The following is an 11515-nucleotide window of genomic DNA, read 5'->3' on the forward strand; positions in this document are numbered from 1 at the left end:
CTCTGCTGGGAGAGATTAAAACGGATGATAAAGTGACTGCTGGGAATTTATTGTGATTGGATCTGAGGGTTAAAGGAATAGTTCACCCAAAAATGAAAATTTGCTAGAAATGTACTTGCCCTCAGGCCATCCAAGATATAGATGACTATGTTTCTTTATCAGAATAGATTTGGAGAAATTTAGCATTACATTATTTTCTCACCAATAGATCCTCTGCAGTGAATGGGTGCACGGCACTCATTCACTGCAGGGCATCCATTTGTGAGCAAGTGATGTAATGATAAATTTCTCCAAATTTGGCTTGATGAAGAAAGAAACTTATTTTGTGTTTGTATTTTAATTTTTTTTCCCCACCCAGGTCATTTGGTCACCATCATTCACGTATACTCTGAACAAGGTAAGAGAAACTGCATTCATAAATCAGAGGGTTCTGTGGGAGAACAGCCTGTTTCCTCGTCACAGGAAATGCATTCCTCCTTTAGCCTTGATGCTTTCAGTGTAATTTCATATTGTTGTTGCAGCAGTGTGTTGGTTTGTGTGGTGATCATAACATATATAGCAGTTAGCACACAGCCTTTGACACCTAGAGTTATTATTCTCTTTACTTCTCTGTATGATTTCCTGTCGTTCGCTACTGTGCTATACTTGTGAAAAATGGAACAAAGGCTGTTTAAATTTGCAAAACAGACCATTGTGCTTGACTGATACATATAGAAGTGTTATGTTTTTATGAATTGTGAGTAAATATTATGCTAAATAAATGTTTCAAAAATAAATATTTCAATAAAGAATAAAACATTTCAACTATAAATATTTACAGCAATTTCGTTTACTTTTGTGGTATGTTAACATAATAATATTAACTTAATATTTACAGTATATATGTAAAATATGTATGTATGTGTGTGTATATATATATATATATATATATATATATATATATATATATATATATATATATATAATTGCTTTTGAAAGATGATCACCAAGACTGCATTTATTTATCAAAAATAGAGTAAACCGTAATATTATGAAATATTTTTACAATTTAAAAGTCTATTTTAATGTATTTTGAAATATATCCTCTTGGCAAAGCAGAATGTTTAGCAGCCATTAGTCCAGTTAATGCCACATGATACTTCAGAAATCATTCTATATGCTGATTAAGTCAAGAAACAAATGAACAAAAGAAATGTTAGAAACATTATTATTATTATTATCACTGTGGAAACCATGACATTTTTTTTAAATTCATATTTAAATAGGAAGCTCAAAAGGACTGCATTTGAAACAAGTTTTCTTTCTTTCTTTAAAAAAAAAGCTTACTGGACCCCAACCTTTGAACAGTAGTGATATTGCATTTGGATTTGTGTCTCTTTGTCTTATTCCATCATGTCATGATAGGTGGTAAAAAATAATTGTGTCCCAGGTGTGAACAGGTGTTAATGAGTGTTTGTATAATTGAGCTGCTGTGCTGTTTTCAGGTGCTGTGGTTCTGCAGATCAGCTGTTTCTCGGAGGCGGAGAGGATTTACATGCTGGCCAAAGACACCAGCATCAACGGCAAACAGCTCTACTCACTTGTCATACCTGAGATCATGGTACACCACCTTTTTGCAAAGCCATACTGTACATTTGACACTCTGTGGTTGCAGCAGACTTATTTTATATGCTCTCTTTTTTAACAAATAAAAAATGAACATCCTTTTCATTTTTTACTAAATCATTCCAAAACTTTCTTCTGAAAAATGACAAAAAGGACTGAACTATCTCTTTATTTTTTTATGAACTATCCCTTTTAGGTGTCCATATATTGGATATAGCAACAGCTGATTCAAAATAATCACCTGTATTGATTTAAATGTGATCCGTTTGTCACATGCTGTTCATTGCAACAATAGAGCTCATCCGTTTGGGGAAGTCGTGGCCTAATGGTTAGAGAGTTGGACTCGTGATCCAAAGGTTGCGGGTTCGAGTCTCTGGCCGGCAGGAATTGTAGGTGGGGGGAGTGAATGTCCAGCGCTCTCTCCACCCTCAATACCACGACTGAGGTGCCCTTGAGCCAGGCACCGAACCCCCAACTGCTCCCCGGGCGCCGCAGCATAAAATGGCTGCCCACTGCTCCGGGTGTATGTTCACGGTGTGTGTGTGTTCACTGCTGTGTGTGTGCACGCGTGATGGGTTAAATGCAGAGCACGAATTCCGAGTATGGGTCACCATACTTGGCTGAATGTCACTTCACTTCACTTCATCATGTTGGCCCAATCATTAGATGCATCTGCCCTCTAGTGACCAACAGAGAAACTACAGTACAATTCAACAGTCATTTCACCGACGGTTGTAACCAATGTTATTTTCTCACCCCACAGCAAAGCAAGCTGGCCAAAGGAAGTTGCCCCCTGCTAGTCTTTGTCAACCCTAAAAGTGGTGGATTAAAGGGCAGAGAGATCTTATACAGTTTCCGGAAACTTCTAAACCCTCACCAAGTGTTCGAGCTGACCAGCGGAGGACCACTTCCTGGGTTAGACCAAATTTCCTTTTGAATGATGCCAGATGTATGGATATTGTGCTTGACAGATGGATGAATAGCTTTTAAATCACCTGCACTCTGCACCTTTTTGCAGTATGTATGCAGTTTATATAATTAAAATGTTTTGCTAGACTTTTTAGTCTGTATTGAATTCAATGTGCAGTTGCAACTGTTCATTTGTAAAGAGCTCTACACGCATGAAGCAAGAAGATTTCTATCTATTTTTTTTATCTATTTGTTGAAAAAAGGATAAATGCTGTCATTTCTCTTCTCACATATAAGAGCTTGTGTGTTGTACAGGCTGCACACGTTCAGGGACATCACTCACTTTCGGATCCTGGTGTGTGGAGGAGACGGCACAGTGGGATGGGTGCTGGGGGTTCTGGAGTCCATTCGGCACAAAATCGCCTGTCCTGAGCCAGCGATTGGCATCATACCATTGGGCACCGGTGAGTGATGGGGGGGAATGTTCCTCATTTAATTCTAGTGTTTAATGCTGTATATTTTAGTGTTTGTTGATGCATTGTTAGCATTATTATTTGTGCTCCGTTCTGTTGCATGTGTTTGTCAGGAAACGATCTGGCTCGGGTGTTGCGATGGGGGCCGGGATACAGCGGCGAGGACCCCTACAATATCCTTCTGTCTGTGGATGAGGCGGAGGAAGTGCGAATGGACCGCTGGACAATTCTTCTAGATGCACAGGAAATGACAGAGGATGGCAAAGAGAATGGCTTCCTAGAGCCACCCAAGGTAAATCATCAGTCCCCAAATAACAATAAATATGATTATTATTATTTTTTGTATAATTGTTTTTAATCGAAATTATTAATCGAAATAAATAATAATAATGTATATAAATACAAACACATGCATGTATATATTTAAGAAAAGTATATATATATATATATATATATATATATATATATATATATATATATATATATATATATATATATATACATAATACACATACATAAATTATGTAAACAAACATTTATTTTGGATGTGATTAATCGTTTGACGGCACTAAAATATGTAGGTATGGTATGTACACATACATACATATATATATATATATATATATACTAAAATATGTAGGTATATGTAGGCACTAAAATATGTAGGTATGGTATGTACACATACATATATATATATATATATATATATATATATATATATATATATATATATATATATATATATATATATATATATATATATATATATATATATATATATATATATATATATATATATATATATATATATATATATATATATATATATATATATATATATAAAACTCCTTATATATATAAAACTATAAATATAGATATAACTATAAATATAGATATAACTATAAATAAATGTGTGTGTATGTATATGTGTATATATATATATATATATATATATATATATATATATATATATATATATATATATATATATATGTATATGTGTGTATGTATGTGTATATACAGTCTTGGTAAATATGATCAAAGGCAGCTGTGAAAATTAATCTGCATTGTTAATCCTTCTGATTTTATATTTAAAAAATTCACAAAAATCTATCCTTTCATTGGAGAATAAGAATATAATTATGAAATAAATGTTTTTTTCTAATACACATTGGCCACAATTAATGGCACCCTTTTATTCAATACTTTTTGAAACCTCCATTTGCCAGTTTAACAGCTTTAAATTTTCTCCTATAATGCCTGATGAGGTTAGAGAACACCTGACAAGAGATCAGAGACCATTCCTTCATCCAGAATCTCTTCAGATTCACAGCTCCATGTTGGTGCTTCTTATCTTCAGTTCACCTCACTCATTTTCTACAGGGTTCAGGTCAGAGGACTGGAATGGCCAGCAGAACTCTCAGTCCTTCTATAGTCTACTCCCCTAATTATCACTTAACAAGGGGGAGGGAGGGAGGGAGGGAGGGAGGGAAAAAGTGACTCAAAACTCCCACAATTTGCCACCAATAGATGAAGACGATACTCAGGGTCATAACAGTATTTGATAGAATCCATGATGCCATGTGTCTAAACAAGATGTCCATGACTTCCAGCAGAAATATAGGCCCACAACATAAAAAATACAGCAGTAAATTTCATTGTACACATGGGGTACTTTTTATCCCTGTGCTCACCAAACCCATCTTGAGTGTTTGCTGCTAAAAAGCTAATTTTTTAGTTTCATCTGACCATAGAAGCCAGTCCCATTTGAAGTTCTAGTCGTGTCTGATAATTGAGTATGCTGGAGTTTGTTTTTGGATGAGCTAGGAGAATTTTTCTTGAAACCCTCCCAAACAACACGTGGTGATGTAGGTGCTGTTTGACAATTTTATTATTTATTTTTTTTCTAAGGTTTTCTGACCCCGAGACTCTATTTTCTGCAGTTCTTCAGCTGTGGTCCTTGGAGAGTCTTTAGCCACTCAAACTCTCCTTCTCACCATGCATTAGGACGATATAGACACACGTCCTCTTCCAGGCAGATTTGTAACATTTTCTGTTGATTGGAAATTCTTAATTATTGCCCTGATGGTGGAAATGGTCATTTTCACTGCTCTTTACTTAAAGCCATTTCACTAATTTGTGAAGCTCTATGATGTTTTGCTGCACATCAGAAATATATTCTTTGGTTTTTCTCATTGTGATGGATGATTAAGGGAATTTGGGCTTTTTTTCCCTCCTATTTATATTTCTGTGAAACAGGAAGCCATGGCTGGATAATTTCATGTTCATAATCACTCTGGAGTGCTCAAAATTGTGAATATGAATGGGAGTATACTTCAGAGATATTTTACTCATAAGAATTTCTAGGGGTGCCAATAATTGTATCCGTGTATTTGAGAAAAACATTTATTTCATAATGACATTTCCCCCCATTTTAAATTCTTATCAATGAAAGGTTAGATTTTTCTGAATAAAACAAAATATAAGATCAAAAGGATTAACAATGCAGATTAATTTTCACAGCTGCCTTTGATCATATTTACCAAGGATGCCGATATTTTTTGGCCATGATTGCATGTGTGTGTGTGTGTGTGTGTGTGTGTGTGTGTGTGTGTGTGTATATATATATATATATATTCACACACGTGTCTGTCTGCCTATCTGTCTATAAATAACAGGGTTGTGCCTGTCTGTGTTATAGATTGTGCACATGAATAATTATTTTGGACTGGGAATTGATGCTGAATTGAGTCTGGACTTTCATCATGCACGTGAGGAGGACCCAGACAAGTTTAATAGCAGGTGAGTGTTGTTATTTCACCTCAAAACTGTGGCCATGTGGCTCACATTTAGTGTTAGGGTGGTCTGTGTATCGGGGATTTGATTTTGTCATTGTTCTTGCAGGTTCCACAATAAAGGTGTGTATGTAAAGGTGGGCCTGCAGAAGTTGAGTCACACACGAAACCTTCATAAAGACATCAGACTGCAAGTGGACAAACAGGATGTGGAACTGCCTAGTATAGAGGGACTGATATTCCTCAATATTCCCAGGTATCGGTTTCACACAATGTTTGTAAAGTCACTTCTTTTGTGACGCTTCCACACACCTGAGTTTGCTGTTGAAGACTAAAGCTGCTGTATGTGTGTCTAGCTGGGGTTCTGGTGCTGACCTGTGGGGCTCAGACAGCGAGTCTCGGTTTGGGCGCCCAAGGATAGATGACGGGATGCTGGAGGTGGTGGGAGTTACTGGTGTGGTGCACATGGTGAATTCTGATGCTTTTTTTTTTTTTTTTTTGGACACTTCACCTTTAAGAACTGTTCAAACATTTTAGTTTGGCAAGGTTTTGTCATGTTTTTGACAAGATTCTGTGTTTATTTGATTAAAAACACTGTAAAAAAATTATAATATTGTGGTGATATAAAATATTATTACAATTTATAATAACTTTTTTTATTGTAATATATTACAATAAAATTCATAAGTTGAATTCATAAGCTGAATTTTCAGCAGCCTTCTGTGTCACATGATCTTTCAAAAATCACTTTAATGTACTAATTTGGTGCTTATGAAACATTTATTATTATTATTATCTATGTTGTAAACAGTTGTGCTGCTTAATATTCTTGTGGAATCGGTGACACTTTTCTTTCAGCTCAAAACAACAGCATTTATTTAAAATAGAAATCTGTCACGTTTACTGTCACTTTTGATCAATTTAAGGCGTCATTGCCGAATACAAGTGTTAAGTATTGCCAAAATTGCCAAAATTTGTTTAATAAAAATTGTTTACTGTATATTGTTTATTAAACCGAATTGATTTATTGGGATGGATTTGAATTATGTTGCTTATTCTGTTTTCACACTGATTGATGAATACATTTTTTAATTGTTTATTTTTTTTAGGGTCAGGTTCAGGGTGGGATGCGTTCTGGGATTCGTATCGCTCAGGGCAGCTACATTCGTATCACTGTGAACAAACCCATTCCAGTGCAGGTGGATGGAGAACCCTGGATACAATCACCTGGACATATCATCATCTCTGCTGCCGGACCAAAGGTGCTTATATATACTTTTAACTCATTCACCCCCCCCTTTGCCTGGTTGGTTCACTTTAGCTGCTTGGCAGTATAAAGACAACACAACATTATGAGGTGGAATATCCTAGATCTGAATTTAACACTCAAGAAAGGTCACCAAGTAGGTCTCATTAACATTCATGAGACAGGTGTTCCCCACAGTTTGATTTGTAATTCACATTGTGGTCTCTTTTGTCTTTTCACAATTAATTGCAAAAGTGTTTCTTCTCCGGTGGAAGAATGCAGATGTTCCAGAATTGTTAATAGAACCAAAGGTCATTCCGTTCCAGAATTTTGCTTTCTCACCATCTGTTAGCCTTCAGTTCTAATATAAAGTTCTGTGTATTTAAAAAGGCTTTGTTTTCATTTTTAGGTTTGCATGCTGAGGAAGTCCAAGACCAAACAGAAGAAACAATCAGGCAGTTTGAAGGAAGGCCGTTCCGACAGTCCAGCGCCCAGTGATGGTGGGCAGTGACAAACCACACAAACAGTTCATTGACAGCCCTTTACTGTCGCCTTGACAACTTTTCGTTTAGTCTGTCCTCTGTTCTTTGTTCCACTCTGGGTGGGTATCAACGTTAGTTTAGCTGAACTAGAATGTGTTACACAGACATCTCGATCATCTCATAGTCTGTAGTGTCCAAACGCCCCGTCTGATGATAGCACTGCCGTCTGTTTCTCAGGACTCTAGCTGCCCTCGGCCTGTTTCCGGCCTGTTTTTGCCTTAGATTCATGCTGGTGTAGATATTTTTGTTGGTTTTATTTTGATTGCCAAACTGCTTATTCTTTTCAAAGGGAATATTGTCTTAAAGTAGTCCATCACTGAAATGCGACGGCAGATATTAATAAGCAACCAGTATTTAATCACATTACGCTCATTACAAATGCCAAAAAATACCATTTTGTGAACCTCGCCAAGTTTGCCAAGTTCGTATGTGACGATGGCCTTTTTGGTTTATGGCACATACTGTGACTTACCTGGTCAGTTTTCGTCTTTCATAATGATTAATGTCTTACTTGAGGTTTATTTGCAATAGCAGCCCCCTAGTAGCTTACCACAAGCTGAATCTGAAAACCAAATAATGCAGTATAAATGTACAAACAACTCTAGTTCTTCTTCATTAAGAGCACATTTGATTGTATAAGTGGATCGGGGAGAGATAATTGTCTTTGTATATCAATTTTGTAGCTTTCTCAGCTGTGAGACTGGAGGCGTAATCATGAGCGAGACACAATGTGGCATCATCACAGCCGTTTTGTGAAAGACGGATGAATATCAATAGCTTTTTGAATGTGTGTGGTACCGAAAAATACTGTGAAACGCTTAAAAGAGTTGTTGATTTACAAAGGATGAATGTTTGTACATTCCCTACAGTGTTTGTGTACATATGCACCACTTTTGGTGTTAATAGTAATATAATGCTGTACGATACTTGATAAAACATTCCATGCAAGATCACGTAGCATATGCGGTATTTAACGTGGTGCCAGTAACTGGGCATATGAACCTTTAAGCCAACATAGCTTTATCATGTTCTAGTGAAAGCATTGATTTGTAAGTAAATAAATATGTTACTGTTACCTGACATAGTAGACAGTCGTGTAAAGCTACTCGTCCTATTGTAAAGCTAAAACTAGAGGCGAGCGCAGTGCTGTAATATATTGGCTGGTGTATATGTGGTTTCTGTACAGTGACTGGTCAGCCCTGGATTCATGAGGCTGGCCTTAGATATTGTATGTATGATCGATTAGACACTTCACTCCCCATCAGGCTTGCATTATTGGCAGGCTGTTGCCCAGTAAACGTGCTGGATGCAGGGTGCAGCCTCAGCCACCTACGGGACGACTGTCTGACTTCATCTACCTCGTCTCACCGACACACATCACCCCTGAGAATCAAGTTCTGCCAAGCTTGCCCAAAGACTTGTTGTGCCTGCTTTTCATTCTGCATTTCATAGATTGTAGAAATATTCGGAATCGACCATAATCAGGTTGGATGCCATATTGAATTTAACACAGATGCCACAAAATGCATGCCTTTTGTGAGATAGTGTGACGTGCTAGAGCAAAACAGACACTATTTTTGGAATCAGCACCAGAAAATTAGTGGGGCCCTATGATTTCTGTGATGCGGAAAATGCGAATGGGATCACAGAATCCAGTCATAAAAACGGAATTTACTGTATATCATGGAATGTCACGGAATTTGCCAAATTTTGGATTAATAAATCAAAAATAGGTCAAGTACACGAAATTAAACATGATATGTACTAGTGTGTGAATATTAAGCTGCAAAAATACCACTTAAATATGAATCCTGCTTCATCTGCGGTTTAATTTACTACACATACTGAAGTGCTTGTGACGCTCGCGGTGTTTCCAGCCTCAATATATGAGCACATGAATATAATCTCTACAGTTTACAAACTTAAGCTATCGTCATATCATATACAAACAGAAACCCGTCAAAATAAAAGTTTGGTTTAACTTGAAGAAACTGTGACAGAAAAATTACTTAATGTAATGACAGTACTAATATTAATAATACAATTATTGAAACATTATTTTTAAAGGAATATTTACAAGAAAAAAAAAATATTTAGCAGAAAATTGTAAATACACAACACAGTATTTCTGGAAAAATGAAATAAATAAAATAATACTTTATTTTTATAAAATCAATGTTTTTGATTCTTAATATTTAATGAAACTATTAAAACGGAATCCAGAAAATGAATGGAAAAAATACAATTGAATTTGAGAAAAAACAAAACAGTTAAACGTTTAATAAATTGCTGTTTAATATTCTACGTTTCATGATTTCAATTAATAAGACATGCTTGTTGATGAGGAAAATTTCATTTAACCATTAAAACAGAGTCTAGAAAAATGTCAACGGAAAAACGGAATCCAGAAAAAATAAAATGGAAAAAACAGAACTTTGGAAAAAAAATCTAATGGATTTCATATGGCCCTAAATTAGTAAGAAAAAAGTATTGAATTTCATTCAGCTAATATAATGCAGACAAGTGTTATATACCATAATATGACTGATGGCTTAGCTCTCAGTGGCAGATCCAAGATGAAGCTGCAGTCTTCTCTCGCCGATTCGCCCTCTCTCGTGTCAATCATTTGCCAGTGATGTGTACAGTGGTGATTTCTGCATTAGTCGTGCCTGTTGCGAGGACAACCCCTCAGGCTAACGTGCTGTTCTGTGGTGTGGTTTGGCCCGAGCTCTGCGTTTAGTGCCTCATATAAGTGCTTCTAGAACTACCGCGGTATTGCCGTACGTGTGCGTTTAACTCCATGCCATTCTGTTTGTTTTGCTGGTTCAGTGACTGAAGTAGAACCGTGCTGTTCTAGGTCTTTTAGAGCTGATGTGCCTCCTAATAGGGTGAATTGCATGAAAACGTGTCACATTTCACCCAAAAAATTCAACAGTAAAAAATTTTGACATTCTTTTCATGAAAATTAAGCACATTTTCACCAAAAATTCTCATGACACAGTAATGCATCCATATGTATTTTATTTATTTTTTTCATACAAATTAAAAAAAAAAAAAAAAAAAAATATATATATATATATATATATGTGTATATATATATATGTGTGTATATATATATATATATATATATATATATATATATATATATATATATATATATATATATATATATATATATATATATATATATATATATATATATATATATATATATATATGTTTACATTTAAGGGAGTACAACAGTTACTACAATTCTATATAAACACTTGACAGTATCTCGAAAATTATGAAAAAAGCAAAGTATAATTTCTTATTTCTTTTGATTTTAGGATGAAATATGACCTTCTTTTGTGAGATTCACCCAATAACTTTGTTCGGTCAAAACTGTTTAAGTTATTTTACCTCCTGGTGTGATCCTCCTGAAGTTTTCTGATTACTTCTTGTAAAGTGGGTTAGAATTAATGTTCTGAGATCTATATAGATGTATATTTTTGGAGAGAAAATGTTTTTAATTTGATGCTATAAAGATATTGCACTGACTGTACTGTTTTAAAGATGCTTTTAAGTGTACATTGTATTTAATGAATATTAAATAACTAACTGTATAACAGATGGATGTGTCAAATGGAAAAAAAATACATAAATTTGGATTAATTTTAAATACAGTTGCTTTTTTTTTATTTTGCATGATTTTCGAAGTTCCTATTGTACAAGGTAACAAACGTGATCATTTAAATAGCGCCAAATGTGAGCCATAAATCATACTGGGCCTTCTTTTCTACAAAACATGATTAGTAGGCCAGTCGGTTATTTACAACAGTATAAAATGGCTAAAATTATACATATTGAGAAATCTAATTATTTTACACCTAATGATTTTCAAGTTTCCTCAGTAGAAATGATTAATAATAGAATGAAGTAGTTTCTTCTCAAATAAATAGCTTA

General features: G+C 35.1%; 1 protein-coding gene across 1 annotated transcript in view; it reads left to right on the forward strand.

Annotated features, from left to right (window-relative positions):
• The window catches only part of LOC306883259 (diacylglycerol kinase theta-like), a 35100-nt gene extending 25453 nt beyond the window's left edge, over positions 1-9647 (forward strand). Inside the window, exons 14-23 of the mRNA XM_079438390.1 lie at positions 359-397; positions 1485-1600; positions 2369-2520; positions 2830-2978; positions 3101-3279; positions 5689-5789; positions 5892-6038; positions 6139-6250; positions 6892-7044; positions 7438-9647. Of these exons, the coding sequence (XP_079294516.1) occupies positions 359-397; positions 1485-1600; positions 2369-2520; positions 2830-2978; positions 3101-3279; positions 5689-5789; positions 5892-6038; positions 6139-6250; positions 6892-7044; positions 7438-7539 (1250 nt within the window). The 3' untranslated portion in view covers positions 7540-9647. The remainder of the gene's footprint in view (positions 1-358; positions 398-1484; positions 1601-2368; positions 2521-2829; positions 2979-3100; positions 3280-5688; positions 5790-5891; positions 6039-6138; positions 6251-6891; positions 7045-7437) is intronic.
• Positions 9648-11515: the final 1868 nt, after the last annotated feature.

Source organism: Barbus barbus (assembly GCF_936440315.1).
Source record: "Barbus barbus genome assembly, chromosome: 17".
NCBI classification, from domain to species: domain Eukaryota; kingdom Metazoa; phylum Chordata; class Actinopteri; order Cypriniformes; family Cyprinidae; genus Barbus; species Barbus barbus.